At 56.1% G+C, this 15,097-nt stretch overlaps 1 protein-coding gene across 1 annotated transcript in view; it reads left to right on the top strand.

The window, feature by feature from the left end:
- The first annotated feature begins 3,938 nt into the window (after positions 1–3,938).
- The window catches only part of ADAM33 (ADAM metallopeptidase domain 33), a 31,211-nt gene continuing 20,052 nt past the window's right edge, over positions 3,939–15,097 (top strand). Inside the window, exons 1-2 of the mRNA XM_088524994.1 lie at positions 3,939–4,050; positions 7,435–7,517. Of these exons, the coding sequence (XP_088381120.1) occupies positions 3,939–4,050; positions 7,435–7,517 (195 nt within the window). The remainder of the gene's footprint in view (positions 4,051–7,434; positions 7,518–15,097) is intronic.

The following is a 15,097-nucleotide window of genomic DNA, read 5'->3' as shown; positions in this document are numbered from 1 at the left end:
GAATGCAGCCGAATGCCTTTGAAGCACTGGAAGCTGAAGAAGGATTTGCCCAATGCTAAACCAGGTAAGCTAATCGCTTTTGCCCATCTGTAAAAGCATCTTGGTTTCAAAATTCACTTCCTCTCTGAAATGAGAGTGTAATGACGAAGAATGGGGCTTCCTGGCTGGCTGCTCATTAGTTCAGAGGAAACTGTAAAAAACATTTTAATATATTGCTTATATTATAATGCTACTTTGCATTGCATTTATTAGTTCACCAGCTGGGGAGCTGTACTTCTATAGGCTTAAGTTGTAACGTAGCCACAAGACATGTTTATTGCAGGCTTGACCAACAAACCAAGTTGAAACACTGTAAATGAAAAAGGCCTGATTCCTTCACTCAAGTAAGGTTTGAAAGTCAAACTTTTATTAATACTTTTCTCCCTACATCAGCAGATAAACCGAGTTCTCCAGGCCAAATTAGACCCTGTGGGAGGGTGAATAACCTCCATATGACAAATGAAATCCATGTTGATGAATATGTTTCTGGAAGACACTCGGATTCCATGGTTATGAGGACTGTTATAAGAACACCAATAGGAGAGATTTTTTTCACACAGTCTAAACTGTATTCACATGCCCTGAAGTAGAGTGCTGCAACCCTGTTACTTCCTAGCTATATCACAAGTAGAGTGACACAAACTGCAGGATTCTTCCCTTCTCATTTTCCCATAGCTATGTTGGCTTTTCTACCTGGTGTCAATTTGGTGCATCTCCTGAGTCGCTGTTGCCGTAGGGTGCTTGTTGTGAGGCGCTGCCAAGTCTCTCGAGTCATGCACAGACCCTGTCCTTGGCCTTCCTTGGGCAAGTAAGTCTCTTAGACTTGCTGGTTGGATCTGGAGGTCGTAACACACCACCTGTGTTTCCTGGACTCCCAAAGGCATGGATGTCTGTGGTTTTGTGTGCAGGTTGAATGGTATTTTTAATGGATGACTTTGTCAACTTGGATGTGGGGAGACCATTTTTTTGCCTATCAAGGCAGAAATTCTTACAAGTAGTATAGAGTCCTAATACTGCTCTACAACTGTCTTATCCTTGCAGAAGGAGCTGTAACAGTCTAAGAGCCTTGGTGGTGTGATGGCAAATGCATAGCCCAGGCTTGCCAGGTGTGCTGCTCGCTTCCCTGTGTGAACATGAAGGACACAGGGAAGGGTGAGTGTTGAGGACAGGCCGGAGCATAGAGGTGGATGGAGGATACCCAGGGTGTCAATTCCACAGCGGAGTGATCTTTCCACCCCTGCTTCACACGCACTGTTCTTGGCTCAGGTGGTGGTACAGAACCCCCTGAGCTGATCGGAGCCACAGCTGCCTGGCCCTGCCATCCAGCTGCAGAACCGTGCTTGGTGCCATAGCTCCTGCTGGCTTTGTCAGCAGGGATATCAAGTGATTAAGGCTGTAGGCGGGCGTAAGGGCGCCTGTTCCTTTTCACAAGAAGCCCTTTTATAAGCTGTGCTGGATAATCACCAGCTGTTGCGGTCTCATGCCGCGTGTAGTGCCATGGCCTACAGCTACTCCGAGATTCCCTGTGGCATGGGAAGCGGCAATAGCCTGTGTTAACTCACTCCTGAGGCTGCACTAATTTTAGATGCTTTTACCAAACCCGTGCTTGCTCCGAATGCTTAAACAAGGTAATTAAGAAATGGAAACCAGTTGTTTGCACTGGTTGAGAAAGTCAGGGAGCAGACATTGGCACTTGCGTGCACGGTAATGCTGAAGGTGCAGATGTGGGGTGATTCAGTGGGCAAATGCAATATGGGCAAATAAACTACCAGCAAAATGCTTTGTCAATGGCTAATTTCCTTCATGTCCCCTCTTGGAAGCATGTGGGATAAAGATGTCGTGTGGGAAGACATTTGGCTGCTGGCTATCGTACTGCAATAAGGTTTTCCTCTGGCTTATGATCCCTACTGCGTCCTAGTCCCTGGCTCACCCCTCCATGTCATTTGTGACCACAAATCTCCCTTTCTTAGAAGGATATTCGCAGCGCCCTGCAGCTCCGCAGAGCCTTGCCCCTCTGGACATTGCTGACGAGGTTTTTCTGAGGCTCTTGATTTATAGTAGCTCTGTTAGGCTTCCATGGAGCTGTCTGGATTTCAGATGGGGTGATAATGCCTTCCACTTCCCAGCAGCCCCATGGCGCACAGGTTTATCTTTTAAAGTGACCTTTTTCTTTTATTTGGCAGGGTTTGCTGTTCCTCCTGTCCTCTCGTGGAAGGCGTGGGGAATGCACAGGCTACCTTGGTGAGGTTTAGCAGCTTCCAGCTTCAGTGAGGCCTTCTTGGTGCTTTATTACAGAGCTCAACCTAAGAAGGAGAAAGAAGTTTGTGGTAAGAGTGCTAAAAGGTACTGAGAAATGCTGCATCTCAGGGCTGCTTGACCATCTGTTAATGGGGGCTCCTAAAGCCCTGCCAAAGACTTGCAGCCAGTGTGTGAGTAGGGGGAATGTCTGAGCAGGGCTGAGCAAGATACTGAGATTGCCTGGGGAGATGGAGCGGCTCAGTGGTGAAATTCCGTGCTCACACTGAGCGAGCTTTTAACACCAGGCCAGCAGCAACGGCCTCAGGGTGCTGGCTTGGAACAGGCCTTCAAAGTCTCCTCGCAGACCTGGGACACCTTCTACTGAACAGGACTTTAAAAGCTATCACGTTGCAGGAGAGTGTCTGACCACGCTGCTCTGCTATCTGTGCTGCCCTTTGCTCTGGGGCACTAGGATGCCTTCCCTGTGCCCATCTCTCCTGAAGGACAGGTGAGCCCCAGGCCTTTTTTAGTACAACTTCTAATTTGCCCTGTCTCAGGTCGGGGAGACAGTAAAAGTGTGGCTTGGGTGTTAATTTGATTACTAGGGTAAATCACTATTATTATTAGGATTTTGAATAATTTGAATTCTTACGGACCTATTTGAAATATCCGCTAATTGAATGGGAGCTAGTGCTCTCCTACCTGCTCTCCTTTGTACAGGCAGGTTGTTCATCTTCCCAAGCTGATTTTTAACTCGGTGATGATTACGGGGAGAGGGAGAAGCTTGAGGGATCTCTGATAGCCAGTGCGGCCCTGAAGCCTCTTTTGCATCTCGTCTGAAAGGCGACAGGGCAGAACGAAAGCCTTTCTCTGGAAGAGCCCGCTCGAGATTTGGTAAGGAAGGAGGAGGAGTGAAGGGAAGAATGATGTCCTGAATCCTGGGAACAGCGGCGCAGGCTGAACCCCATGGGGAAGGGGTTGGTGACCCCGGGCAGGAGCTCCAGCTGGCTGCAGGGATGGAGGAGGATGAAGCTATGTAGTGAAACCGTGGAGCGCGTTTTGGGGGATGTGTTAGAGGGAAAGCAAGCAGCACCCCTTTCCAAGGCTTTCCATGCCTTTCTCTGAGGGTCCTGGAGGTGTCTGCTCTGTCCCATCCCAGCTTTGGGTGCTGCAGGGGGATGGAGATACTGAACTGCTCTTCCTTCCTCCTCCTCACGTGCAGCGCGGCGGTACCTCCTCGCGGGCAGCTCCTTTGCTCGGAGGACGCAGCCGCGAGGGAAATCGGGGCGCCGTTCGGCAAAACGCGTGCGATGGGGCGGCGGGCTGCGCGCGGGGGGCTGCCGCCTCGGCCCCGTCCCGGCGGGGGGAGCCTGCGAGCCGCCCGCTCCGCCGCTCTGGTTTTCATTAGCCGGCGCGGCTGGGCCAAGAAACACAGCAATAAATAAAGGCGAACAATGCCACCCCCCTCCTCCCCGCCATCCCTCCCCGCGCGCCGCCGAGGCCGGGACGCGGCCGCCCGCCCGAGGCGAGGGGCTCCGGCCGCGGGCGAGCGCGCATGGGGGCGGCGGGGGGAAGTGGGACGGGCGGCGGGCGCATAAGAGGGAAGGCCGCGCCGGAGGCGGCGGGCGGGCAGAGGCGCTGAGGGCCCCGCCGGAGCGGGCATGGCGAGGAGAGCCCCCCGGCGGCCCTTCCTCGCCGCGCTCTGGGGGGACCCCGTGCTGCTCCTGGGGCTGCTGCTGCTGCCCGGCCAGGCGGGCGCCTCGGGGCCGCGAGGTAAGAGCGCCGGCAGGCGGGCCAGGGCTGCGGGAAGAGCGGTGCCGTTCGGGAGAAGGACGGTGGCTTTTGGGGTCACGGCGGGGGTGGCACCGCTGGAATGGGGTCTGTTCGAATGGGCCAGGGACGGGTTTAGGCTGCCAGGGAAGTGCCCCCTAGGCTGCTCCCTCCGGCAAAGCCCGTGCGGGACAGCCGGGCTCGCGCTATGACTCTATATGGTCCGCTCGGGAGCGGAGCGCCAGGACCGGCCGGCACCCCCTGCGAGAGGCGGCCGAGACGCCCCCTGACCCCCCGGTGCCACCTTGGTCCCTGCTGGAGCCCTTGGGGGTCCCTGCAAACAGCAGATACCCCCCTCCCCTCCTCTCCATCCCGCTGCAGAGGAACCCGGTGTTTTGGGGTCCAGACAGTGCCCCAGCTCCAGCATGCGGTACCCTGAAGCAAACCTAGAAGTGACTTTTGCTGGGGTGAAACAACACACAGTTTTCCTCAAAGTTTTTTGTCACCTTTCAAATCTAGACATGTGTTTTTGTCGTTTTTTTGGAAGCCTGGTGGGGTTTTGCCAGCCTGGGTTCAGTCTCTTGTGGTCTCTGTTCTCCATCACTTTTCTTCTGCAACCCCACAAGCTGAGACTGCTTTTTTTCTTCTTCGTAAGCATGATTTTTCAGCCTTTCTGGACTCTGTTACTGCTTAAAATAAGTTTTCCAGCAACTCTAAGCTTGAGAGTTCCTTGTGAGGTGTGTATGTGGGAGAGGAATGGAGACTGTATTGGGAGCCAGGAACTTCTGTTTGGATAAAGGGGAGAGGAGAAGCAGACGGAGAACCTGCCCGCCTACTCCGGGGCTTATTTTGGGGCTCCTACCTCCCTGACCACGGGGCTTTTCAGGAGAAATGCCGCTCTGGTCGAGCACTCACAATGTCTGAACTGCGAAAGCACCGCAGTTCAGATGAAACATTCCCAGAAAGGTCTGGGAATGAGTGTGCGTGTGAGTTTTCCGGGGGGAAAAATGAGGAAGGGATGGGAAACCCCCTCTGCGATACGTTTTGGTTTATTTGACTTAGATTTTAAAACTCTGTCTCATGCTCTGAGTCTATCCTATTCCCAGCAAAAGCTATAGTCAAAACAGCTCGAAGCTTAATATAATAACCAAGAGGCTTCTAGGATGTGGCCTGAAGCCCAGCCCAGTAATCCCTGCAGAAATGCTGCCCCTCTCATCCCATCTTCTCCCCAGACAGCGTGGGAGAGAGATGGGCTTTGTGGGAAGCGAGGAGAGCAAGCGACCCCCGCGTTGTCTCTAAGGGGTTTCTAGATGTTTTTCCCAAGGAGCTGAAAACCCTCAATTTAGCCCCTGGCAGATGGGACGGAAAGGCCATTTCTGCCTCCTGATGGTCTGTGTGTGAGTGGGGGAGAGCTTTTATTTGCCCTTCTTGCTTTGCAGGAGCAAGTTGAGGAAAAAAAGTTGTTCTTCACTTAACTGCAACGAAAAGACTGAAAACTCCAGTGAATAAAAGTGTGATTGCCAGAGCTTGGCACTTCTGTGCATCTCCTGTGTACTCTGCCTTTACCACACGTGGTTTAAGTCAAGTCGTTTCCCTGCGCTGCCTCAGTTTCCCTGCAGCCAAGTAATTATTTACGGCCATGGCCTCGGTGGCCTCGCTAACGCTCTTGGAGGAGGAGAGGAGAGGGAAACTCGGATCCTGCCGCCACCTTATCTACAGTTATTCGTGGAATCTGATTAAATGCTATATATAATAAAAGCTGATTAAATGCCACCGTGTGCTATCGCAGAAGGAGTCCTTGGGGGCCCTGTGTGACACACATGGCCGTGCTTTGGACACTGTGGTCTTTTTAAACACTCAGACTGCAGTCTCTAACCATTAACTTCAGCTTTTTTTCAATAACTTCATCTTTTACTATTTCCTCCAGCCAGATCTCCCCAGATAGTTGCACGGGGAATCAAAACAAGCATGTAAAATTATGAAGCTGTAAGCCCTATTTTTCCACTCCCTTAGTAAATAACTGCCCTGTCTTGGGGAGGGTTACTGGATCCAAGCGTTCACTGACGACGTTTTCTTTGGCAAGGTGGCCCGTCCTTTGCCAGACCTTCTCCCCTTTTCGCAGTATCTTCAGCAGCAACGTGTTGTTTTTTTTTGTTGTTTTCCAGGCTTAAGTCATCAGTAGCCGCTTGTGCTCCTGCAATCAGATACAGCCACATTGTTTATGAAAAAGAAAAAAAAAATCTTAGAAAGTCTGCACGGCTCTAAGCGAGCCAAGGAATGACTTGTGCTGCTTTGCCCTGGGGAGCTGGGATGTCTCAGAGAAACCCGTAACATCCTGCAGCGCTTTTAGCTGCTCTGCTCCATTTTTCATGTCCAGCTTTGGCTAGAAGCGAGCAGGAGATCGTGGCTTCTACTGGATTTCTGTGCAATTGAAGTACATTTCCTGATGCCATAAGTTATGAGAATCAGTAGAGTGAAAACATAGATATGGCAAAAAAAAACGTATTTTTATAATGTAAGACCTAAAGCTGATGTTATGAAACTTTCAGAATGAGTGGGGAGAGGTGGAGCGGGTGAGATGCGCATGCTGCTCTCTAAACTCCCTGGTTGTTTTCAAGCTTTGCAGCCTCGTGTGTGCTCGGGTGCTCAAGGGTGGTTAGGTCAGGGTGGATGGAGCCGAGCTCTCCAGCCCGGCTCTGCTAGGCTGGGCCCACCTGCTTGCTGGTAGGAGGCTGCAAGTGCTGACTTATCAGTTCCTGCATCTCAGCCTCGCCTCGCCGCAGCCCTCCTTTGAGCAGGTCCTCTCCTAACCAAGAGGTTAGCAGCAGGTGTGCTGAGAGACACACAAACCCAAAACACCTGCAACGGGAGGCGTTGTTAGCAGTGACCCGAGCGAGGGCAGCGACCGCAGCGCTGCCCGGGCACGTAGCTTGGTAAATGTGGTGCAAGAGGTGAGGACAGCACGGGGTTGTGGTGGGTGAGCGCTGCCGTCTCGGCCCTAGAGCCGCCCCGGCACAGGGAGCCCGTGCAGCCCCTCTCCTTGGGATGCTGCTGTAGGGGCAGGTTTTGTGGATTTGGCTCTGGATTTGAGACCTGAGCGTGGCCCCAGCAGCACGTGAGAGCGGTGACATCCCTGGGGCGCTTCAAGGAAACGTGCTGGTTCAGCGACGTGGGGGGAACTCTTTGGTTTCAGTAGTGGTATCTGTCTGGCAATGACACCTGAGAGGTGTCACCCCCGGGGCTGCTGACACCTGGGTGCCAGCCAGAGCCATCAGCTTTGTCTCTGCGCCTCCTCTCTGGACATGGGTGCAGAGAAGCTCTCGCTGCCAGCAATTACAGCGAAATCCCCGATTCCTTCATGCGTTCGCTCTGTCCCTTCTTTCCTAGGACCCCCACCCCAAGGAGAAGTGGTCACTCCACGCTGGCTCCTCGGAGGACGCAGCAGACGAGCTGTCAGCCTGGATGAGAAGGTGAGTGTGGATGTGAAGGGAGGCGACGCTTCCCGTCCCCTCCGCGAGTGCTCGGAGCAGGGAATCGCGTCCTGCTCAGAGCGCCCATTGCTGCGAGCAGAGCTCAGGCTTGTGCGGAGGTGCTGGGTTTTTGCAGGAGTTGGCTGTTTTTTTTTTTTTTTTTTTTCCTCTTAACAAACTTGCTGCCCTTTATGGTTCCAGAAATAACCACCTACTTACGTTGCAACCAGATAGGTCCAGGGCTGCTACTGCGGCTGCCCTGAGCAGCATTGACAGTGACACCGAGAAGGTTTTTAGGTTAGCCCTTACTGCAAATGTTCAGGGGAACAACAGGTTTCACGGGTTGCACAGTGCCAAGGGACATATGAACAGCACTGAGCAAGAACTTGTTCTCCCTGAACAAGAAGGGGAGAAGGGGTCTGTTTGGTAAGCGAAAACATCATATATTTTTTTCTGAAGGGGCTGATGAGAATGAAAATCAGGGGTGAACCCAGAAAGCAGAAGCTGTCAGCAAGGTTGGTCAGATTAGCACCTAGGCTGGCCCATCTCACCTGCAGAAACAGAGCGCGGATGAGTGTGGCTCTAGGCCTCAAACAGGCCTGGGAAGGCAGAATATTCAGTAGCAAATGAATTAAACGTGGTCTGAAGCATCAGGTAGTTGGAAGGATGTCCAAGAGCTGCAGGACCTGTGCACAGGGGTGAGTAGAAGGCAGCTGGACAGTTTATAGAGGTGAAATGGAGGTAGCTCATCAGACTGATTGCAAACGGCTTGGCCAGGACACACAGACAGACCCCGGGGGCTAAGGGGATAGTATCCTTGGAAAATTTTCTTCCCAGAACTGCTCTGCTGGTCATCAAACCCTCCCCTCTGCCCCCACCACCTCTAAATCCACTTTGGTCTGCGTTCAACCCTTGCCTGTATTTGGCGCCTTTCCCAGCCCTGGGGTCAGCTTGCTCCACAGCTGCCCGTGGGCCTCAGCAGCTGCTCCCTAGACCCAGCAGCTGGGGAGGGTCTGGGGGCTCTGGTCCTCCTGGAGGCAAATTAAATGGGTTTTGAGCAGAACAAGCCCTGATGCAAGTCCTTGCGGGAAAACCTGCTGCTGGGGGCTGAGCATACTTCTTGCTGGGAAGATTTAGGTGAATGTGATTCTTCTTTGGCCTCTTTGGCGGTATTGGTTTGGATGAGAAGCTGAGCAGCAGCTTTGGAGCAATCGGCGTGTCTCTAGGTGAGAGCTATTGGCCTGTCTGTGACTTCTCTTTGCTCCGTGGAATAGATACAAGGGGTGAGTCAGCTCCATTTCCTGCTTGTAGAACAGGAGGGGTTGCAGGGCCGCGCGGGCGAGAAGGAGGAACAGGCTCTGGTGCCCTGATCCTGGGTGCCGGGTGGCCCTCCCGCAGCTGCCCTCCCTGCCCGTGACACCCCCTTGTGTGCAGGATCCTGTGCGCACTGCAGAAATGTCCCCTCCGTTCCAAGCAGATGACAGTCCCAGGCCAGAGCGGTCCAGCCTATATATAGGGCATTTGGGATGGGGAATGTGGCGCAACAGAAGGTTTATTTATACCCTAGCAAATGTCCCACTGCCCAGAACTGCATCACGGTGCTGGGAGAGCACGAATCATACGGTGCAAATGCGCGGGGGCCCCCCGGCTTCCTGCAATTTGCTCAGGGACCCCCGTGGTGCTAAAACGCCAGCCCCCGTGCGGGCAAGATCTGTGCTCGCTTCCTGGCATCTGTTCTGCCTCAGCTCGCTGCAGACAGCGCGGAACAAGGAGGCTCCTGTTTCTCCAGAGGGCGGGAGGAAGGGTGGTCGCGCTGTGGGAACCAGGCGCGGGAGAGCGGGTCCCTTTGCCGGGATACCCCGAGGATCTGCAGGGAGCAGCTTACAGCTTGGTCTGCATTTCTCTGCCGACAGCCGCTGTGGAAAAGTGCTTATTTTTAGGATAAAGCTATTTGGATTCGTCCCCACCCTGTTGCCTTGTGCCCAGCAGCAAAGAGGCTCCAAATCAACGCGCGGTCGGTGTCGCCCACTCACTGGGGCTGCCCGGCCCGGATCGGCGCCGCTCTCCGGAGCATCCCGAGCCACTGCTTGTCGGGCTGGGAGCAGTGGAAACTCGTGCATGGCCTGAAGCAACGGGAAGGAAAAGGAGATACTTTTATCTCAGCTCCCTGCGTGGCAGTCAGGCTGCTGGGGGCAGACAGGGAGCGGGAGGGGTTGTCTTTGGGAATGCCTCTGCCTGCTTGCATAGGAAGCTGCTGTTCCTCAGCCCCTCTGCACAGCTGGGGCTGCCTGGGGCTTGGAAGGGGGATTTTCTGGTTCTTTAGAAGCAGCAGGTCTTGGTTCTTCCTGCCAAGCACAAGGCTGCAGTGTGCGATGTTCCTGCCATGAGCTCCTTCTCTCTGGTGGGTTCCCCAAACAGGCGTCCCAGGTTTTTGCACCGTGATGTTGGGGGGAACATCAGCAGGGACAGGAAAGGGCTGAGAAGTCAAGTGTGGCCCGAGCAGATTCAGTATCGGAGTATGAAGGGAATTGTTGGCCGCCACTTGGTTTCCTTGGGGATCCCAGGGCTCTAGGCCATCCCTTTGCGTACCCTGGGGCAAGGCATCCACCCAGGCTGCTGGACGGGTGCTTAGTCCCTCTGTGCCTTGAATGTTGATAAGGAAACAAGATCTGCTGCTTGAATTTCACACTGAGCTCAGCGTGGCAGCACCCTGATTCTCCATCCTGGCTTTCCTGCTCCAGAGCGGCTCGCAGAGAGCTGGGGGCACGGGCTGGGGTAGGGAGTTGTTCAGGCTTGGCCAGGCTCCGACATGTGCTAGAAAATGAGGCCTGGGGCACAGGAGAGAGGTGCCAGGGTTGCCCTTCAGCCCCGGGGCTGCACCAAGCCTGGCGAGACCCATCTCGGTACGGACGTGGCTGCTGCGAACGGAGGGTGTCAGCGGCCTGGGCTCAGTTCATTCAGGGGCCTCGCTTTGCCCTCGCAGGACGAGGCAACCTGCCTCAAACCTCTGTTTCCTCCTCCTTTCCACACCCGTAGCTGCAGCGTGGAGCCAGGCTGTGGCAGAGGGTGGGATGCTGCCGGGTCCATCTGCTGCTGTTCCTGCTTGTCCTGGGAAGCTGCCCTCTCCCGAGGGATGTAGCCACAGCTCCTTTTGCAGCGAGGGCATTCCTGATGTGTTAGACCCTGAGCCCGGGCTCTCCTTCCCCATGAGCCCCGTAGCAGAGCCGAGATTGGGCAACAGGAAGAGAGCTGGGACATCACAGTGCTTGAAAACCCTGGCATGGGCCTGGCCTTGTCTTCCCCTCTCCTCTTTCTTATTGTTTGGTCCGGATTCCCTGTGGGTTCCGTGGCTCCTGGCACAGATGGAAGCGATTTCCCTGCGCTCCGCAGCACTGGTGGCAGCGGGGCCTGAGGTTTGCGGGGGGCCGAGCGTGGCTGGCAGGAGGCTGAGGGGACCCTGATTGCCAACAGCTTCCTCTGATCCCTGGGCATGAGGTCCCGTCCCGCTGCTGCCGGGATCCTCCTCCCGCTCCTTCCCTCCCAGCGGGGACGGAGCGAAGGCTGCTCTGAGGATGAGCAGGAGGGAGCTGCTGCCGAGCTCCCGCTTCCTCCCTGTGGCTCGGGGATCCTGGATCCTGCCTGTGGACACTGGGGATGCTCCCGCCATGGACTGGTTTCAGCACTGAGGTCACCACCCTGTGCGTAGCAAAGAGGGAACAGGAGAGGAAGTTGAGGATATCGGGAACGGGGCGGGCAGCCTGCGCCGGAATTGGCCCGCAGGCCTTCCCGGCTGCCGGGGATGGGTTGTGCCCTGTAGCCCGGCCAGGCCACATCTCCCTGTGCCAAGGCCGGCTGCTGGGCTGGCTCTGGGCACCCTGCGCGGTGGCCGGGAGCCAGGGGAGCTGCTTGGGATGGGCTGGTGAAGATGCCAGCGGGGCCGGCCTTGCCGCTGTCAGCTGTGCTGTGCACAGAAGCGCAGCGCTGGGGCGCCTTCCCAACCCTGGAGTTGCTCTTTCAGCGCTTGGCTGAACCCTCTCCTGCTCTTCTGCTTCCTTGTTGACACCAGACCAGCATCCAGTGACTGCTGCGTGAGTACCCAGTGCAGATGCACTGAGTCACCTGGCCCTCATCCCGAGGGATCACAGTGTCCCATGTTGCTGGCGGGACGGCCCATCACGCGACTTCATCTCTGCGTTTGGCTCGGGTGTTTGCTAGGCTTGGCCTTATTGATCTTCCCTGTGTGGAACTGGGTGTCCTGCAGGTCCTGTGGCTGCTTCCCAGGCCCCTGGCTCAGCTGCCAGCTGGTTTGGGTCCCTCGTGCTGGGTGGGACCCCACGGCTGCCCTGAGTGCGTTACACGTCCTGCTCAGCAGGGAATGGGAGCTGCCATGTCCCTGTGGGCACGTCGGGGCACGAGGAGTGCTTGAAGCGTCTCCCATGGCCTTGGCAGGGCTGTGACACCTGGCGCCTCTTCTCGCTCTGCACTGGGGACCTCCGCCCCAAGAGGGACAGGGTTTTCCCTGCCTTCTCATGGGGAGCAGCGAGCCCATGGGGTTGCAGTGAGTGCTGCTGGCGTCACGGTCCTGCTGCTGGCGCTGCGGGGCAGGAAGGGTGGAGGGAGGCCCATGTTTTTGGGGCCTCCACCCTGCAGCAGGTGCCTGGCGGCTCTGCTGGCTCTGCCCAGGCTGCCTCTGCAATCTGCTTCCTGCAGGGAAGCCCCTTTTCCTCTTCAGCATAAGCCAGGGCAGATGGAGCCACAGCAGGGCTGAGCTTGCTTGGAAACACCTGAAACAAAATCCTGCCTCCAGGACCTGGATTCCCCAGGCAGCGCAGCCCAGCTTCTTAGCTGCCTTTCCAGGGAGCAGCTGGAGCAAGGCAGAGGTTTATCCAGGAATTGGTGGAGCTGAACCCCTCTTTGGAGGGAGGCACTTCTGTCAGGGGCTTCTGCAGCCCTGCTTCCTTGGCCACGGTGCTGAGGGATCACATGCATCGCCTGCCTGATCTGGTGGCAAAAATGATGGCTAAACTCCCCCTGATGTCCATCTTGAAGTCCCTTGCTGGAGCCAGCTTCAACCTTGATTATTTCCCAGCCAACAACTGAGCTGTAGAATCCAGCCGTTCTCTGCCGAGCGTTTCCTGGTAAACCTGGATCCGTGGCGGCGGGATGGGAACTTGTGCTCCATCCTTCCTTCTTGTGTTCACACTCACTTTGGAAAGGGGGGCTTTGGTGGCCTGCCCAAGCAGATGGACGGGCTGTGACTGTAGTGAGGCTTCTGGGTCTTGGTGTAACTATTGATTTCCTGAGCATTTAGTGTTTCCTCGGGCCGCTCTCATACTCTACAGCAGAGCTTTCCGGCAGCGGTGCAGGAGGGAGCATCGAGGAAGATGGCCGGGAGCTCTGGAGAAACAAAGATCATTTTCCCCCTCCAAGAAGGCAGCAAACACTTTGGCCTCAGCTCTTCTGCAAACATCTCTTGTGGTTTTTCTGATCAGCAGACTGAGCACGGAAAACAGACTCGAGCTCTGCCCAGTGGGTCTGCTGGGCTCCTCGTGGGCTGGGCTGGGGCCAGGGCAGCTTCGTCTCAGCTGCTCTTCACTTCCCCCAGCCCTGGTGCTTTGGCTGAGCTGCCCGGGCCTGAGTTGGGGCCTTGTGTGGAGCTGGTCCCTCCCTGGAGAGCTGTTGTCTGGTGGCCTCCTTGGGACTTCAGCACTTACTCCTCCGACTTACCCTCCTGGGCTAAGTGGTGTCCGCTCAGCCCTTCTCCCCTTGGCCTGTTTGGCCCCAAATCCTTTCCAGATTTTTCTATAGCGGGAGAAATCTCCCCAAATCTTAGGCTCCTAAGGGCAGTCCTGGGGCCTGTGCCTCTCATTTGGCTGCAGGGGAAACTGAGTCAGGGCATGATGTGTCACCTGCTTGTTTGGTGGCCCCAGAGCTTTGTGGTGACTCCGCGCGTGAGCAGGGGCAGTGGGTGCTCGGGTCCCTTTAAGGCAGCAGCTGGAGAAGAGCATTTTTGCCAGGAAGGCCCTTCAGCGCAGGCAGGGTGTAAGTGCTGGGGAATTTAAGGCCGTCCAGCGCCCGGGAGGAAGGAATCGGCTGAAGGGAGGAGGAGAGGGATGGCGGGGAGAGGGTGCTAAGGAGAATCAGAGCAGAATCAGAAACAGCCTGAGGTCGGGGCAGGCTGGGGAGGAAGAAGGGAAACGGCAAGAAAAACGCGCAGACCATGTTTGGCCAGGCTGCGCTGTTTGTATAAGATCATGTTCTAAAAATACAGCCCGTTCCCACCAGTGCCGGAGGAGAGGAGCCCTCTGCCCCGGCTTCCTCCTCCATCCATCAGCCGGGGCTGGCGCCTGGGCCGGGCCTGAGGGGGTGCTGGGAACGCGCCGGGCTCCCGCTCGCCTTCGCCTGCTGCGGTTTGGCTCGTTTCTGTTAATGCTCTGTCTGGTCTCCTTTTTTGGAGCTGGGACGATGGTGCTGAAGGGGGCCTGGGCCAGCCCGGCTCTGTTGTCACCGTGGCCCCGTGCGGGCTGGCGCCTCCCCGTCCTGGGGCACGTGGGATGTCCCCTCCGCGTCCGTGTGCGCCGAGGAGCATCCTTTGCTCAGGATGCTCTCGTGTCCCCAGGCGGGGAGTGGGACGGGTGACGCAGGGGAGGGCAGTGTCGCTGGGCTCAGGCGCCCCAGTGCAGCCCGTCACGCTGTGCTGGCCCCAACGGGGCGTGCGCTGAGGGGGTCGATTCCCATTTAGCTTTTTCCAAAGTGAGGGAGTGAGTGAATCCCCTCACATCCTGGCGAGGCCAAGTCAGCTGTTTTGGCCTGCTGCCCGGCAGCGTTTTTAGTGTCACCTTTATCCGGTGCTGGGGCTGGGGCGGTTGCTCCGGATGGTGATGAGCTGTGTAGTCACCCACATTCCTATATCTGCCTGACTCTGACTCTGTACTGCCCATCCATTCCGGAGGGGATGATCCAGGCGCTCCAAGCATCCCTGGGCAGAATGCTTGGATGCAGCAGCATCCTGACCCCTGCTAACATCATTGTAAAGCAAGTTGTTTTGGTCTATGTGGCTGTCTGGCTTCTGAACGTGCTCTTGGTGGTGTGTTTCCCTGTGGGGAGCAATGAGCAGAGGTTGGACTTGCTCTCTCTCCCCTGTCCTTGGCTGCTTGGCAGGTGCTTTCTTCTCTTCTGCCTCCTGCGAGTGTGGAAACTCACAGTAAATCAAGCGGGAGGACTTATTTCTCTCCTTCCTCGAGTTCACAGCATGGGATGGAGTAGGTAGAGTGGACCCAGAGATGAAAGACAGGGAGATGTGACGTGAACTGGGCAGCAGAGGAAGATGCTGGGGACAGGGATGGGCAAAGGGGACTGTTCCCTGAACAGCCCAGGCTGCCTGGAGCTCACCCCAAGGGAGACTGAGCTGCTCAGAGATGAGAATTTGGGGGACTCAGGTTGGAGGGGGTGGCAGCATTCGCCTCTGTCCTTGGGCATGTGTGTCCCTAGTGTCCCTAAGCCGTGTCACTCAGCGCCTGAGGCCAGGCCTGCTCCCAGCACCATGATTTTGCAATTGGAAAAGCAGCTCCCGCTTTCCT

The sequence above is a fragment of the Tinamus guttatus genome, unplaced genomic scaffold (genome assembly GCF_059628265.1).
Source record: "Tinamus guttatus ecotype Peru unplaced genomic scaffold, ASM5962826v1 Tinamus_guttatus_pri_ptg000218l, whole genome shotgun sequence".
NCBI lineage: Eukaryota > Metazoa > Chordata > Aves > Tinamiformes > Tinamidae > Tinamus > Tinamus guttatus.
This window is presented reverse-complemented; position numbering and strand designations above follow the sequence as displayed.